Consider the following 17,488-nt stretch of genomic DNA (forward strand, 5'->3'; position numbering starts at 1 on the left):
TAAGATGGTTTAACGTTTTGAAATTATGGTGAATGAGAAAACAGAATCAATTCTTTTCAAAAAATCGTTATGTTATGACTCAAACAAATAATTTCCTTTTTCCTCCAGAAAGGAACAATTCGTACATCTTGTTATCGGAGATTTGTACCTTATTTACATGAACTAAATATAAGTAATTCTTACGGATCTTCAGTGAGCTCAACAAGGCAATTTCAAGCATAAATATTGATGTGAAATGTATAGTAAGTCACACACTATAATGTCCTACAAAGATAATTACAAAAAAACAATACATAATTATGCAGAACTGACAGATGTAAATAATTTTGACAGATCGCGAATACTAATGACAATTTTTGACAGGTGTATGATGACTAATGACCTGATCAAAAGTCTGTTGTTATATCTACTTTCGAGTGAGATTTCTTTAAAACGCATTTTCAATGTTATAGCTGACAAGTCATAGATAAAAATATAAAAATATATTTTTACCTTATTCTTCTTGTTTTTTTTCGATGTTGTTATATCCAAATCATATCATCAAGAATTCCTATTGTTTCACTCATTTGTCACTAATTAGAGCAACTTACAGTGAAACAATCATACAATCATACAAAGCACATCCCTTATTTTCACAAGGATATTGGAGATTTTTCTAATGAATACATGTACTGGAAACACAATTTAAATATAACTGTATATTGAAATAATGCTACAATTTCTCAGCCCTGGCGTGTCCTTAAGTGATCGCTTCCGTGTACTTGTTAAGTTGTGTAACTTCCAATCTTATTATTATATCTTTCAGCGTATGCACTTATTCATAGACCTTTAACAACGGCTTACAGACCTCATGAATAGCTGATAAGCAACTTTTGTCTTATTTTCGATGTCAGTCATGCATAGAAAGAGTGTTAGATACTTTGATAAATAAATGTAAGTTTCTGTCTCTCATTGGGAAAGTAATAAGCCTTATCCTGAGTGACCAGTGTGTTATACGTCGTAAGTTTTATTATGAGTTGCTTAGTATATATTTTGGTACAAACTGTTTCACTCGTGTCCTTGTACTTGTCCATGGCAGTTACACGGGGAACTACTGGGCCATTGAAAATCAGTTTTGACACCACTCAGTTAAATTCAATTACGTGACGTCTGTAATCTAGAAATAATACGAAATAACAGTATCCATTGAGTTGTGGTGTGTTTAGAGTATAGCTTTTGCTATAAAATCGTTTATTCAGATCAGACCTGGACAATTTTGAAATGCCTTTCGTTGAAACGTTAATACACTTCAAGAACTATCAACATTCAGTTATTTTATAACGGCCGGATGTCAGAAAAAAATACAAGAGGACTACAATATAAGAAAGCTTTTTACATTTCATCTTTTAAATTACGTCAACGTCACACGAAAGGGTTTCGAAATGTATAGAAGTCAAACGTTCATCATTTTGTTCAGTTTATTATTTTCGGCATCCGTTCCCGTAGACCGACTTTCCGTATGTCTGAATATGATAATTCGAGCGTTAGATACATGTGTTTTAACAAGGTTTAGGCGTGCAAATGCGTTAACGTTCATGCATCAAGTATCAAAATAAGTAACTGTTGCAATTTTACTTTCCTTGAGTGTAGATTTATGATAAAGAATCCAGATATTCCTTAGAAAAAGCCGTTTTTGATAATGCACACTCCTCTCAAACCTCAAACATGTGGCCCATAATGTACATGTATCGATAAGCACATGATAAACATTGCATAATAAAAAGAATAGGTAAAACTTTCAAGCAACGAGAACGGAACGAGCTAATGAAGGAACAAACCAGATCGCCGATTTGAAACAGACAGTTACAAAACACTATTACACGACTGCATGACGATAAATAAAGTTAACCCTGTCAATTTGATCTTTTATATATATTTTTCCGCAATATATATACATATGATAATAATAATATATAACAAACTTTTCAAGGACAATACTTATAAATGTAGGCCTAAAGGACTAAAAGTACTCAACGTTTTCAACCAGGGCAAACTAGGCCACTTTAACCAAAAAAGGTCAGTAGTGGAAGTGTCTCCTGACCATTAAAGTTTCATAATGATTTATATTAAAACAAGAAAGACGTAAAAAAAGCCATTGAATTCGGTGCATGCATTCAGTTTTTAATAATCATCACAAAAATAATTATCATTGATATCAAATTATAAAATACATGTACTGTTTTATTTAAATAAAAATCAAGATTAAATCTTTTCTTTTCCATTAAAACTAAACAGACCCCATCGGTACTTTATATTCTTGTTCTTTCTCTGAAAGTAAGGGAGGTTTCCATGGCAAAAACAGAAGACAGTATATAGGTATCCAAAGTTACGTTAGATAATAATCCAAAACGTATGAACTGTTGCTGCTAGGCACAATATGTAACCTAATAATGCCTTTTCACTTGAAAAAAAATATCAAGACTGTCTAGCCCACTTCAATACATTCCATCTTCCAAATGTGAAGCTGGTTGGCTATAGAGGCGCTACTTGTCTAATCCTTTTATTTTTTAAAATTGCTTTCATTGTTAAAATGTACAATCATATCTGCTGACTGTGTAATGTAAATGGAATATTTACTCAAGCGAACACACTCATTCCTGTTATAGTAACATAACAGATTCAGTTGTAATGTGATACTTTAGTGGAACCTGAGGCGTTGATCTCAAGTCTGAAGACACCTTAACTGCGTAAATAGCACTACCCTGTTTTAATTTTGTCAAAGGCTCTTACCTCCAAATTTGGCTAAAAAATAATGTTTCTTTCAAATTGAAGTTTGGTCACATTATGAATGTTACAATATGTTTTTTTGCTTCTACTCGTAAATATCATAAAAATTCCAAACAAAGAAAAAGGACGAACGCGTCGGGAATCGAACCTTGGACTGCCGCGGCAATAAAGACGTTTTCCGTCACCAAAAGCGCTATAGAGGAAGCAGTGAATACTGACTTTAAAATATGGATACTTATAGTGGAGACAGTTGACGCGGAATAAATTAAAAGCGTTCATCGTAAAATGTAGTAAAAAATGCAAATTATCATGTGTCCCTGTAACATACAGTTTGTCAGTAAAAATATAGCATTTAGCCGTCAGGGCTTTTTTTTGTTGCAGACCTACTTGCGATGCATAACTCTCAGACTGTATTTGCGGCGATCTGTGCTTTCGGGAAATCCACCCTATACTTTTTAAGTTTTACTTATTTAATTAGAAAACACTTCTTTCAATGTTCATGAAGGGAAGTTATCTTAAATAATGGATTAAATAATGTTTTTGTACTAATATGATGATATTCAAACCTGTGGGAAATATTTAAGAAAGTAATCATCCAAAACATAGTTAAACAAGAAATACACATAGGCCATGAGCTGAACAAAACAATGGTAACATTTATCTGGGAAATTCTCCATTTCACTTTTTCTGAAAGGTAAAGATTTGATTTTTTATAAAAGATAATCAGGGTGGTCTGTCTACGGCTCAAGGTCTGAAAAGCGTTTTCAAATTGGCTCCTAAAATGGGGGTCAATTATTTGACAATGGCAATGGTCCTTATATCCAACCTACCTTTTTTATTCCTTAAAGTTCAACTTTTGACATATTCTTAATAGTTTTATGCATTAACTGATCTGTTACATGCATAATTGAAAAGCAAATAACATTTTGACTTTGTTGTTTTTTCTGAGCCAATTTATTTATACAACAACAACAACATATTTTTCATCAAACTAGTATATCTTTCAGTTTTAGATATACTGATAATGGGACATATCTTGATAATTTAGCTGAATATGAATTATGATTATATTTAGAAAGTAAACAGCATTCAAATTAGCTAAACAAATCTTACTTTTAGTGATCATGCGTAAAATGTGTAAATGGGGTAATCACATCCAAACACTATTTCTACTGATAGTATATTCTATCAAGTGTATGCATATGACTTATATTTTATTTCTATTTTATTAAAATGAAAAACTCATCAAACAAGAATATTTTGATTTTTGAAATATGTGGATAAGTGTAAAAAGACTAAAATGGGAAGTGTAACAGTCTTTGTATAGTCACTATTATCCGGATTTTTCATGATTGTTGTAGACATGTTCAAAAATAAGTCAGTTTATTACAGTAAACATTGTATACTTAGTGATACAAGCATCTACCACGTGGCTTATCGTATCTTTTTAAGACTTAATGTAGTGAATATAAGTGAACAGAAATCAACAATTTATACCAGAGTTTTCAGGGTAAAAAGTATGCACTGCACTTCATGAAATCTATATTTGCATTTGTTGAGAAAAAAATGGGAGATGGGAATATATTTTAAACAAAATATCAAGCTGATACTTTAATTTACTATGATATCTTCAAACACAACAACTAAAATAGTTAATATAATGACTAGATTAAGAATGTTTCCCAATTAAACATGCATGTTCATGCGAATGTGCAATTTCCACATATACAAATTAAAAATAAAATTCTAAAGTAATGAAGGAATATATCTTTAATTAAATTGTAAATCATCAGACGTTTAAAAAAGTCTTAAAACTTTCTGTTACAAATATATTCCAAAATTTCTATTTCAAATTGTTTTCATAATGATATTTGAATTACTTATATTATTTTAGCATTATTCAAAACGTCCATACCAGATCACAAGTAAACCTAATCGACCGTTCAACATCAATTCCATTTCTTTTATATTTCTTAAATTTTTATCGTCTCCAATTTACTTTTATCTCAAAAGGCTTTTTCTTAGAATCCCCCATACCCTTGCCCCGCCCTATATAACATTTTTTTATTATTGTTTCTACATTTCTCATACTATCTTATATCTAATATCAAATATTATTTCTGTGTATTTAAATACCACATCCACACACACACTTTTACCATTCATTTTTTCAATGGTTTGCTTCGTCAGGTTGCTTCTTCGTACTCCAGTATTACACTCGGTTTGTTCAAGTTTTTTATCAAGAGGTATTATTATTATTAGCATTATTATACCAGATTTATATAGCGCCCTTTTCATGATCAATTTCACGTTCAAAGGCGCTTTACATAGTTCAAATGCAGCCACACAGGGCGCATAATTCATCCTTCACTAGTACAGACACAGAGTGATCAGACCAGAGGGACAGAGTGAGACAAAGCCCCCACGACAGAGAGATCAGAAATCAGATACAGGCTTGTCCGGCTGACAGCTTAACTCGTTGCGAATAGACAGTCTGGTTCTTTAACGTGCCCAGTGTATAGCACTGATAGACGCAAGGATTGCCTGGGTTCCTGACCAGTACACCTCTAGTTGGGTGGGAAACACTGAAAAGCGTTTCTGAAAATTCCCGAGTAGCTGCCGGGATCGAACCCCCTCAAGATTGGAAGACCGGTGTGCAAACTACTGAGCTATCCGTCCATAATACCCCTCATGCTCAATTGTATTACAGTACAAATGAATGAACTCCATGATCACATTCATAATAGTGCTTAAGACATATTTATGCTAAAAGTAACCCTTTCAATTTATGAAATATTACTTTCTTGTGTAATCAAAGAAATTGTAGAACACCATTGATCAATAGTTAGAACATGAACTTATATTTTCGTAACAAACCATTCTTAATGAAGTTATGGTTTTGTATCGTTTGGTTTAGAGTCACACATATATTTAAGGTTATATGGTGACTTTTCGAGCCTTTGACGGTGAAGGAAGGCACGTGTTGGCTGTCTCATTCATAGAATTACTGATTTGATACAAGCCAGTTGAATATTTCTTCACATAAAGAAAAGAAACAAAGCGACGTTTCCAGATCAGTGAGGGACAAGTGATTGGCGTCAGCGGCCTTAAACACTCCGCCACCAGTCAAATAATGATTTCAGTTTAATCGTTACGATTTTTTATTAAACCTAAAACTAAAGTTAAACATATCAGTCATACATATCATTTTATATTGCTTTAAGCTAAATTTTCAATTTCAGATCTTCGATGCATAACAAAAAGTGATAACTATTCAACCTAAAATATGCTAGCATTACCTATGGCCCCCAACCCCTGCAGTATTTTAGGATGCGGTAGGGTTGAGGGCATTTTTAAGGTTACCGTCTGTTCAAATGTAAGTCAAGAAGATCTAAAAAAAATGTATTCAATTTTTACACAAAAGTATCAAATCTCAAAGGTTATTATTCATCAAGTAAAGTTGGGCACCTAGTGTTTTAATTGTGACTGCACACACACAAAAAAAAACCAAACATGAGTTGTGACCTTTCACCTGGTTAAGGTATGCATTAAAGGGCCTTTAAGGTATTAGGTCCATAACAGAGAACCTCCTTTTTGAAGAGTATTCATTTCCTACCATAAACCTACTTTAACTGCAATTTTTTGGGGGACGTATGTTAAAGTACCACAGGAACCATTCCCCCCCCCCCCCCCCCCACCCCTCTTATTTTCCCTTTTCCTATTACGTTTTTACTTCTTTCAAAACTTATTATTATTGATTTAGTGTACAGCAGTCGAAAAAAACTCATTTGATAAGCGATTTCTTGCTGTTCAAAGTGAATTAACCTCTGAAGCAGAATGGGAAGAGTTAGACATCTTTGTAAATACTGCGGTATAAGTTCTCTATTTTGTCTTCATTCATTAGATTACGTATTATCATAGAAATGTAGGTAGGGTTTACTTCTGCCCCAAGGTAAGTTTTGAATGAAATGAGCAAAATTAAAAACAGATCGGCAGGATTCAACCTGATTTTTTTTTCAAAATTGGAGTTTGAATTCTATTTCTTTAAATCCGTTTACTTCAGGAACCCTGGACATATTTTATTGACAGTTTTATTTAAAATTTGATAGTTGTTTACCAATAGTTTGGTGTTTCTTTAATAAAAATAATGGTATAATGAATTTTCTGCAAACGTTTTGGATAAAGGCTTTGAAATTTGTCTCTACCTGAGCTTGATAAAATACCATATTAAATTATACAAAATTTATAAAAAAAGAGCGTCACGGCAATAGTTGTTAATAGTTGTTAAAAATTGCAACACAGACCAAAGCACGGTCAACATAAGAATATACCAAGCAAATGCCATTTTTAAATATCACTATTAGGGGTGTAATACCTTAAGTTTGTGTTATATATGTATCTTTGAAAGTATTTGAAGAAGTATGACCCTTTACTTAGTAAAAAATATTCATCAAATCTCACATCACTGTCATACAGCATGTGTACCTGATGTTTTAACTGGGATTTCACACGGCCAAACCAGACTTACTGGTCTGTACTTAGTCAAGATAATGGCCTAAAAGTGTCTGTTGCACGTATCCAGAAAATACTGGACCTAGGATTATAAAACATTAAATATCATTTAGCATATGAAGTTATGCATCTGGGATTTTGCTTGCGGTGTTTGCTAAGCCAGAAAAGAGTTACGGCCGTTAACGTAGTAAAATGTAAGGATAAAATGGCAAAAAAAGTCACACTTGATACATATTTGAAGCAAGGTAATGAAACTTAAGAAGAGTATTATACAGCATATGAAGTCGTTAACCTTGGGTTTTGTTTAGGATTTCCAATGGTCAGACCAGTATCATAGCCCTTGATTTAGTCAAAAATATACATATTTCAATGCTCATTTTATAACTTTCAAAGTGAACAGGTATATCTATAAAATTATCTTAGATGAGATATATGCCAAGTACTCTTTTACTGTAACAAATTTATGATTCTCTGTTTAGTAGAAAACATTTTTGATATTTAACTTTGACAATTTATAACATTTGCGAGGTTTTGATCTTTAAAAAAAAGGTCGGCAATTTATATATTACACATTGGTAACGTATTGAAAAGAAGACACGCTTTTGGATGTGTACTTTCGGATACTTATTCGTACTTATAATTGTTCTTTTTACACAAATTATAAAACGTCAAATAAAATTTATATAGTTAATACCTCTAAGAAGGGCACATATTAATACATATGCAAAATGTTTATTTCTTATAACAAATAAATGTCATGTAAATCATAATAATGAAGGATATTAAAGCAGTTATTTGAGACAATATAGTTTCATTCATGCCAACAGATAAGGTGTATTTGTGCTAAATAAAAAGTTCCTATACAACTTGGACATCAAACAAAAACATTGCCCGAGGTAACATTTGTGTAATAGTAACGTCAAATACAATAACTTTAACAAATTCAGATCAATTTTGCACCATTCTCTTCATTGTAACTCATTACGTTGATTAATTGCTATGTACACATCTTAAGAAAACAATTTGTGTCTACAAATGTTAATTTTGAAGCGTTTAATGCATGTTTGTACTTGATAAGGTTTACGTATAACCCGTTTTACTTTAAAAATACTGATTATTATATTGCGTTTATTGTTCTTTTCATTTTTACGGAATATGATGGTGATATTTCATATAGAAAATTTAATTTATAGATCAATACGTATGAAATCTACTTCAAAATTTCTAAAATTTTATTTTAATAGAATTGGCAAGATTGCATAGAAATGTGACATTTAATATTTTGATCACGTGTGTTATATAAGTTACACTAAATTTCAAGCAATTTCCATTCCATAACTAATATTGTACGCATTTGATGCGTAAAGTACAAAAAAGAAAGTTGTGGCATTTTGACTCATATTGACAGTTATACTTTGCAAGAGCTTTCAATGCAACTAAGTAAGTGATATATGACAGGACATATACATAATCTTTACAAAAATAAATAGATTTTTATCCATAAAAAATGAAAAACTTATTTTTCAATATTTTAACAAAATAATGGTTGCCATAGAAACACACGAACACCGTCACTTCGCTGTGCCATAGTGATCCCCCCCCCCCCCCCCCCCCCCCCCCCCCCCCCACACACGACTTTTTCAAACACTACTGACATGTATCTGTCAAAAAGCACTAAAATATTGTGCCTGTCTGATTGCTACCAATTTCTTAAATTTGGGGTCTTGGCACACGGCCTAACATATTTATGTTCACAGCAAAAAAAATAACAGGTGGCAGCAACATTATAAAGAAAAGCATTTTGAGCCTTACAGTGAATAAGCATGCAGTTAGAATTAATCATCATTCATAGAGATGCTACCAAAAAACTTCAAAGTCATCTTAAATGATTTTTTTTCAATGCGAAATGATACCTTAATTAATCTAGTAAACGTATTTATGTTTTCCTCCGCAGGTTTTCATTGATTTTAGAATTACCGAATTATAGTCTATACTAAAAGTCTTTGCAGCTAAATAATACAATACAGTATAGTTTTAGTTTAGTCTTATTCAACGTTTGGGAAAAGCCTTCACTAAACATTCTTTTGTCCTTCAGTAAATTTAAAATCCAAGACTAGCCAAGAGTCCAAAACTCATAAAGGATTTTGAGTGAACGAGAATGACAAGCTCTTTATTATTAGCTTACCAACATCAAACCGAAAATTAACCTGAAGTAATCAGAAGTTATTTAAGACTTTATATTGTAAAACTTATCCATACAACATTTGAACATAAATATTTTTTTTTCACTCATGAATGCACTCAATTCAGGTGTTTCTTATTGAAATAACTGTAAATTTGAGGACCCCACATTTTCTTTCATGTGTAAATCGGTTTGAATATCTTCAGTTACCTACTTACACTGTTTGCAGCAATAAATAAAACTTCTTATGGTTTGTTTAACATAGTGACCCTGTAAAGAAGAAATCGTCAACATGTCAACTTGCTTACAAAAACATTATTGCACGGAAATTGCGGAGCGTTATTACGGGTCGACTACCTTAATTTTTAATTATATTTGATGAAAGCGACTTAAAGTTTTTATGTTACACTGCTTGCACCAAAAAGCTTCTGAACAGTCAGAGAAAGACTTCAAAATGAGTAAAGCATAATAAACACTTTCAAATGATAAATTGAAATGATTACTTTTGTGTGTGTGTGTGTTTTACACCGTTTTTCAACAGTATTTCATGTAACTACAGACAGTAAACCTTTTCAGTATTCCTAGATTCTGTATCGGTACAAATCTGTTCTCCGCTGAACGACAATGATCTCAGACAAAATGTGCTTTATCAACTCGTCACGGAGAACACACTCCCCGCCAAGGGATCGGACTCACGACCACACGATCCGTAGCGGGCTATTGAAATAATTGATAAAACGACAGTCTAACTATGTCATTACGCATGTCCGATTCCAATTTGAGTTTTAGTCTCAATTTCTCATTGTTGGGGCATATACATTGTACATTTAAATAAATGTATATCACATTTTGTTCGAAGTTGTCAAAAGTAAGTAAAGCTAAAATGCCAAAACTTTGATTTCTGAGGTAATGTTTCTTAATGTAAAATTTCATGAAATATTGTTTTTTTTTATTTTATTTTTAGCTCACTTCAGTAACGCTAAGGTGAGTTATTACGATCGCTACATGTCCAGCATATGTCGCCTTTCTATTTTATGTCGTCTGTCTGTCTGTCAGTATTTAGCTTGTGTATGCGGAAGAGGCTGTATTTTCAATTTATGTTCATGCAATTTGATCAAAAATGGTAATACCCTGGTTACAAGAGCGCTACGAGCTCCGTACGAGTAGGTTTTCAATCGAATTTTGGCAAATTCGGACGGCGACCGTACGGACATCGGTGACTATAACGAGCGTCGTATGGATTTTTTGAACTTGTAGAGAACTCGGAAAGTCGGTAAAAATGTTTCACCGAGCTCCCGAATTGTCTATGAGCTAGTACAGATTTTCGAAGTCGGGAGCAGCTCGCAAGAGTCCCGTACGATAACCACACGGGTTTATTGAAGAGCTCATACGGGCATCGCAAGATGTTTGCCGATGCTCGCACGAATATCGCAGGGAGCTCGCACGTTCAACGTACGATGTCCGTACGATATTTAGGACAAAAATAGTTTCTATGAAATCAATAGGTCATACACTGTTATGGTACGTTTCTCAGATGAGCGACATAGGGCAGTAATTGCCCTCTTGTTTTATGTTTTGATGCGATACTTAACTTTCAAGCAAGGTATCTGCACAACTTTACGCCACGAGAAAGTATTCATGTTGTATATCGAACACAATGAGTTTTGAACAAATTTTGTTCATATTTGTCTGCCTGGTCAGTTGCTGGTAAAATGACCTTTTTAGTGTTTTTCCCCCACTTTTACCACTGTTCTGTGTGGAGTCAGTTTAATGAAAAATTCAGAGTTGTTCTTCTAAGATATTCTTGTGTTGGTGCCATCTTTTACCTTTCTGAATATTTTGTCAAGACGTTCTCGCCGGGAATGAAATGAAATTCTATTCACATTACAATGTTTGTTTAAATTTGAATGCCTCTGCAATAACATGTAAATCTTCAATGGGTATAAAAGAAATTGAACTTGTCTTTAAAATATGTTCCTGTTAATGTAAAGCTTTAATTTGCATGTTAGTAAAATACTATCAATAAGGCTGTAATAAATCTAAAAATGTGTAATTTTACGTTTTTCGCTGGTATTGATGTTCCTGCTAAAAGTTTTACATGTTTCAGGGCAGTTGCTTTACTTTTCATGATGAAGATGTGTATAAGGTATTCAAATGAGTTACCCCTTCTTTTGCTTCAAACATTTAATCTATTGTTACATGAATCCTTGTGATAAATTATTAGTTTAAAGGGACATCTAATGGGAAAATAAGAGAGACTGTTATTTTTTTTATTAGGCTCTTCATTTACATTATTGTGATATATTAACATATGGTAATTTGTAAGAAAAAAAAACAACTTTATTCTAAAAAGATACTTTATTCAAGGTGTATAGTATCCTCATTTCTCCTGAATAGTATAGTTTCTACAGATTTCATTTGCATTCGATGCATTATATGAACTGAAATCGAATGTATGATGATATTTGAAAATGGCTATGTAATTTAGTTGTAACATAAATTAACATATTTCATAACGTGCGCAAAAGTCATATACGGCTTCAAAATAATACAAGTCTTACATGTTTACAAATGCATTGAAACGTATATTCAAATGTTCAACAAAAACACTGGCATAATGAAAGGAGTTTGCAAAAACCTAATCATAAGCAGTCTTTCTATAGCTACAAGTACGTTACATTTTATCAACTTCAACTCTTGGCTCATACCGCACGATTTTCATGTTCCTTTTCTTTTCTTTTCAAACATAAACAGTATAGAAGCATCACTAAAAGAAAAATAAATACAAAGACCCCTAATGCTATGTACATGTACATTGCCTTGAAGCTTTGATTTGACTTATTGTCTTTATTTTGCGCAGTGGTGACATAACTACTTTCTTGCCAAACTGGAGTCGATGAAATGCCTGTTGGATGATGTGACTGATTTGTATCTGAGGTAGGAGGCATACTATAGGGTGTAGATATTGTTTTCTCTGCTATTGATACAGCAGTGATTGTTTGGACAGAGTCAGTATTGCCTGAAATGATACAAGATATACAGTGATTCTTAAGCGAAGTTTTGAACACCTCCTGAAATCTGCGCTTCTATCAACCCTTTTTCGTGAATTCAGTGTCGAATATTAACAGCACAAATACCACAAGTGGTAATTAATATTTCTGCTAAAAACATTTCTGAGAATGAAAAACCGTCTCGTTTGAGAATACATGTAGATCTAAACAGTTTTAGAGATTTTTACCCTCCAACATTAATTTATTTGAACAGTTTAACACATCTCAAACTGTATTTCTTTATTAATGTTACTGCCAAGAAAAGTAATCTATCTGTGTTAATTTTGTTTTGAGGTAATATTTTTCTAAATCGGTTTGCTTAATATCTGTTGGGTAGATAAAGTGTGTAAACCAAGACAGAGAAGCGTTTTACCAATTTCTACTATCAAGACATATTTACTGGAAGTCTCCAGTGAAGACACGACAGTTGCGTAATTGTCCAAACAAAATACATCACAATTATTAAGATGATTTTCTGAAGATAATACGATCATTTCTTTGAAAACCTCAGATTTTTTATAAATTAAAGGCTCTATTTAGACTCTATTTAGGCCCTGTACTAATTATACATGGTCTTTTCACATCCAGTTGTGTGAAATATGTACATAACTTGCATAATGTAAATGAAAACATCATGTTGTGAATTTCAACTTGAGTTTTGTTTAAAGCGTTTTATGGGTAAACAAAACGAAACCCATCTATGCAAATGTTTGGTTCTTGATCAGCTCCTTGTTTGTCTTCAACTTTTATTAATTAATTAGCATATTATTTTGCTGTTGATATATCAATGTAAATTATATCAATATTCGAAGTGTGTAATAGGTATTAGATATGGGTTTAGCATTGATTTTGTTTTACACAACTTGAGGCATGCCCCGAAAATGTAAATAATTATACATGTCCAAATAAATCCGTATGAAATTGAAATGTTCCTAATAAAACAAATTAAATGTTTGGGCATATCTCAGATCTACTGGAAAGCTTATGTTGTACGTATAATGTGGTATACAAATAAAAATTTACAATTTAAACTTGAAAATTGGATATGCATTTATATTATTACACTTAAAAATTGTACAATACATTTATTTTTCTAAAGGAAGAACATAAAAGTTATGAGTAATTGAAGTACAACACTACCAATCGGTTCACGGATATAAACTGTTTTGAGTACTTTACCGAAGACGAAATAGGTTTTCCGTTTTTTATACTTAAAGAAAAATGTAACGTTTCCCATATTTCTTTACCATGAAATTGAATATCAGCAAATTATAGAATGAAAGAGTTGTTTTAGATAAAAATTGAACAACACAAACAAACAACACAAACATGGAAAACTAAACAGAAAAAAACGACTGCCATTTAACTTATATGTGGCTTTAAATTCGAAAAAATGATACCATGACAGTTCCAACCAACGCTTCCACATAATCTTTTCAAAAATGTTATTGAATATCACAACATATGCTTTTAAGTGTCGTGTTATAGCTGTAAAATCTCTCCTCGTACTTTGACTCAGTGATCATATATATACTTTCTTTTCTTCTCACCGTTGTGGGTTCGTGCCTCACTCGAAGCGTTGAAAACTTCATGTGAGGAAACCGTCAAGGAAAGGTCGGTGGCTCTCAATAAATGTCTGACCGTGACGAAATAATGCACGAAGGGCCTATAATTGTGTCGGTGCGACATTAAATCGAACAAAAACTAATCCATTTTCTAATCTTTTGGTAAATTTACTTCGTGTCTTTATTGCCGCGGAGGTCCGGGGTTCAATACTCGCCGCGGTCATCTCATTTTTTATTTGGAATTTCTAAGCTATTTTAGAAACAATCTCGTGTTTATGCGTGCTAATAACGATATACTACTGTAGCGCACGTCTGATCCCTTATATATGCGTGATCTACCCCTTGTTAAGAATGCCCAGACTGTAACAAAATACGCCCGTCATCGAACTTAATTCAAGTCTATATCAATAGCCATATTCCAAAAATGGCTTGGGCGATTTGACTGGTTATCGAACTGGCCGAGAAAGTATGCCCACAAACATTTTTAGTAAGTTTGGTGAAGATCGGATTAAAACTGTACAACTTAGCGAGCGGACAAGGCTTAATTCACAATTATTGGAGTAATTCAGAATTACGGAGTGCCTTGGGTGATTGGCTGGTTACCGAACGGAGTCAGATATTATGCCCACAATGTCAGCAAGTTTGGTGAAGATCGGATGAAAACTGTTCAACTAAAAGAGACGACATGTTTAAACTTACAGTTCTTCGAGTAATGAAAGGGTCATAGTATAAAATTGCCTGAGGTGATTTGACCGGGCATTGAACCTGGCTGAGATGTTCTGCCAACAAACATTATCAACAAATTTGGTGAAGATCGGATGAAAACTGGTTGACTAAGAGAGCGGACAATGCTAAATCCGCAGTTTTTCGAGTTATTGAACGGCGATTTGCCTGGTTATAGAACTTGGCCAAGCTATTATGCCAAAAAACAGCATCAGCTAGTTTGGTGAAGATCTAATGAAAATTAATTGATTTAGAATGCGGAAAAGGCTAAATTTGCAGTTTTTCGAGTGATTCAAATGCCATTATGCAAAACTGCCTACGGCGGTTTGGCTGGTTACCTAACTTGGCCGAGAGATTATGCCTACAACATTAAGTTTGTTGAAGATCGGATGAAAGACGGGCCTATGAAAACGTTTGATTAGTTTAAAAATGTAAACACAAAGGGCTTCCCCAAATATTCAATAAATCTGATAAAAGCTAAAACTTTGCAACTATGCAAAACAATATTACGACAAGTTTGATATGTTTTATCCTTATGTAAATGTGGGAGTTTTAAAACAAAAGGAAAAGAAAATGCAAACAGCGAGCTTTTATGACGTTGATTGATCAGATATGGACGACTGGGTAGTGGAATATATGATGAGATTTAGTGAAAATGTGCTATAGGATATTTCTATGTCTAGTGACGACAATTCTGATGATGATTCTGACGACGATATGTCTTATGTGGAGTTATTTCAGCGACAGAACGGGAACTGACGTAACGATGAAGTGGACTGGGTACAGAAATAAGAATTCATATTTTAGACAAATAAATATTAAACTTCAATGTATAAATGTTAAATGTTCAACGATGGCAGAAAGACGGAAAGCCGGAAAGATGTTTCTTGCCCGGAGACTGTACGATTTTACACGAAGTTTATTAAGGTGTTGACCACGCGTATCAGCTACAGGCAATGTATAGGTTCGCACGCAAGTCAGCCAAGTAGTGGGAATACCTTACCTGGTTTTTAGTTGACCTTGTCATGGTTTCGGCCTACATAATTATTGATGTAGGAATCAACAAATCACCAGTAAATACAAGACAAGGAAAACCTAAGCAATTGACACAACTAGATTTTCGGAAGAAACACGCAAAGTAGCTAATTGAGACTTTATGCAGAAAAGGAAACGCGACGCCTGAATGAAAATATTCAACTACAAGATATAATATGGCTGGATAATTTGAGAAAAAGGCGAACGTGTAAGGTTCGTAAAGCTACAGTCACACATGCGGATATGTCCGTGCGTTGAGGTACGGTGCGGATGGATTAGGTCCGTGGGGGGATAACTACGGAGCAGTACGTCTTAGTATAGGAAAAATGGCGAGAAACGGGCAACAAACAAAACAATACAGGACGCGAATAAGTACGGATAGGTAGGGGCTACTACGTTGAATTACGTTTTACTGCGCCTGGCAACTTGCCCAGCGGTTACACGGGTCTGCAGTGAACTACGTTGAAGTACGGGCAGCCTCGGATAACTACGTTAAGCTACGGAAAGGTACGTTTCAGTACGGATAACTACGTTTTAGTACGTTTAACTACGGATAAAAAAGTTTCAACAAAGTTGGACAAAAGTCTCGCTCAAACGGCTACGGATCGCTCAAACTTTTGTGCATGTTCAAAAGTTGGAGAAACTTGCAAGTTTGGTATATACCCCTGTAACACATACGGCGCGGATAGCTACGTCTAGTCACGGATAGAAACGTAGTAATCCGTATCGATCCGTACCTGAACCGTACCTCATGTAGTAATCCGTATCAATCCGTACCAACACTTGGTCAAAACGTATTCAAGACTTATCCCAAACTTGCAAGTTTCTCCAACTTTTGAACCCGCCACCGTACAAAAACAACAACAACAACAAAAGAAAACAACAAGCAAACAATTTATTTACATAGGATAGAAGTGAAAGGATGCCCTTATTCATGTTATTTTGAGAGCATGCCCGCATTAATATGTAAGTAAGTTACATATATAACGTCCTCTAAATGAAAGCCTAAACAGAACTACCAACTTGTGTGTTATTCAATGAAAACAAGAGCGCCGTCAAGCGGGGCAATATACGCCCGAAGGCTTACATCATAGGATGGGAGCACAATTTTAAGAACTTGACTGTTGCAGCCCAAAGGACTGGAACAACAAAAGGAAAACTTAAAAAACAAAAAATCCTTATCAGGTACAGGTATGTAAAAATAGACCTAAAAGTTGGAAGTACCATCCATGTTGTACCACAGAAAAGTGGTCTCGGTTTTTCCCTACGGCCAATAATAAAAAAGTTTCAAAATAAGCTATTTATAGTAACATAAAAGGGAAGTAATTCAAAAAAAGTATTGTAAGTACAAAAAGGAGATCTGCCAAATAAAAACAAGAGCACTGCAATGCAGAGCAATATACACAAAGCAAAGTCTTATATGACCTTTGACCCTTAAGTGTGACCTTGACCTTGAAGCGAGTCATCCGGAACATGCGCTCTGCGCATCGTCTCAGTGTGATGAACATTTCTGCCAAGTTTCTTTGAAATCCTTTCAGCAGTTCAAGAGTTACAGAGTGGACACAAAACAAACTAATATGGCTTTTGACCCTTAACTGTGACCTTGACCTTGAAGTGAGTCGTCTGGAACATGCACTCTGCACGTCGTCTTGGTG

General features: G+C 33.9%; 1 protein-coding gene across 3 annotated transcripts in view; it reads right to left on the reverse strand.

Annotated features, from left to right (window-relative positions):
• LOC128554653 (uncharacterized) overlaps positions 1-17,488 on the reverse strand; it is a 58,440-nt gene that overhangs the window by 11,720 nt on the left and 29,232 nt on the right. Inside the window, exon 6 of one of the 3 annotated variants that reach the window (XM_053535949.1) lies at positions 11,783-12,479. The exons of the other annotated variants lie outside the window; for them this stretch is intronic. Coding sequence (XP_053391924.1) covers positions 12,163-12,479 — 317 coding nt within the window. The 3' untranslated portion in view covers positions 11,783-12,162. Of the gene's footprint in view, positions 1-11,782; positions 12,480-17,488 lie in introns of those variants that run through there. 3 annotated transcript variants of the gene reach the window in all.

This window comes from Mercenaria mercenaria, unplaced genomic scaffold, assembly GCF_021730395.1.
Source record: "Mercenaria mercenaria strain notata unplaced genomic scaffold, MADL_Memer_1 contig_594, whole genome shotgun sequence".
Classification (NCBI taxonomy): Eukaryota; Metazoa; Mollusca; class Bivalvia; order Venerida; family Veneridae; genus Mercenaria; species Mercenaria mercenaria.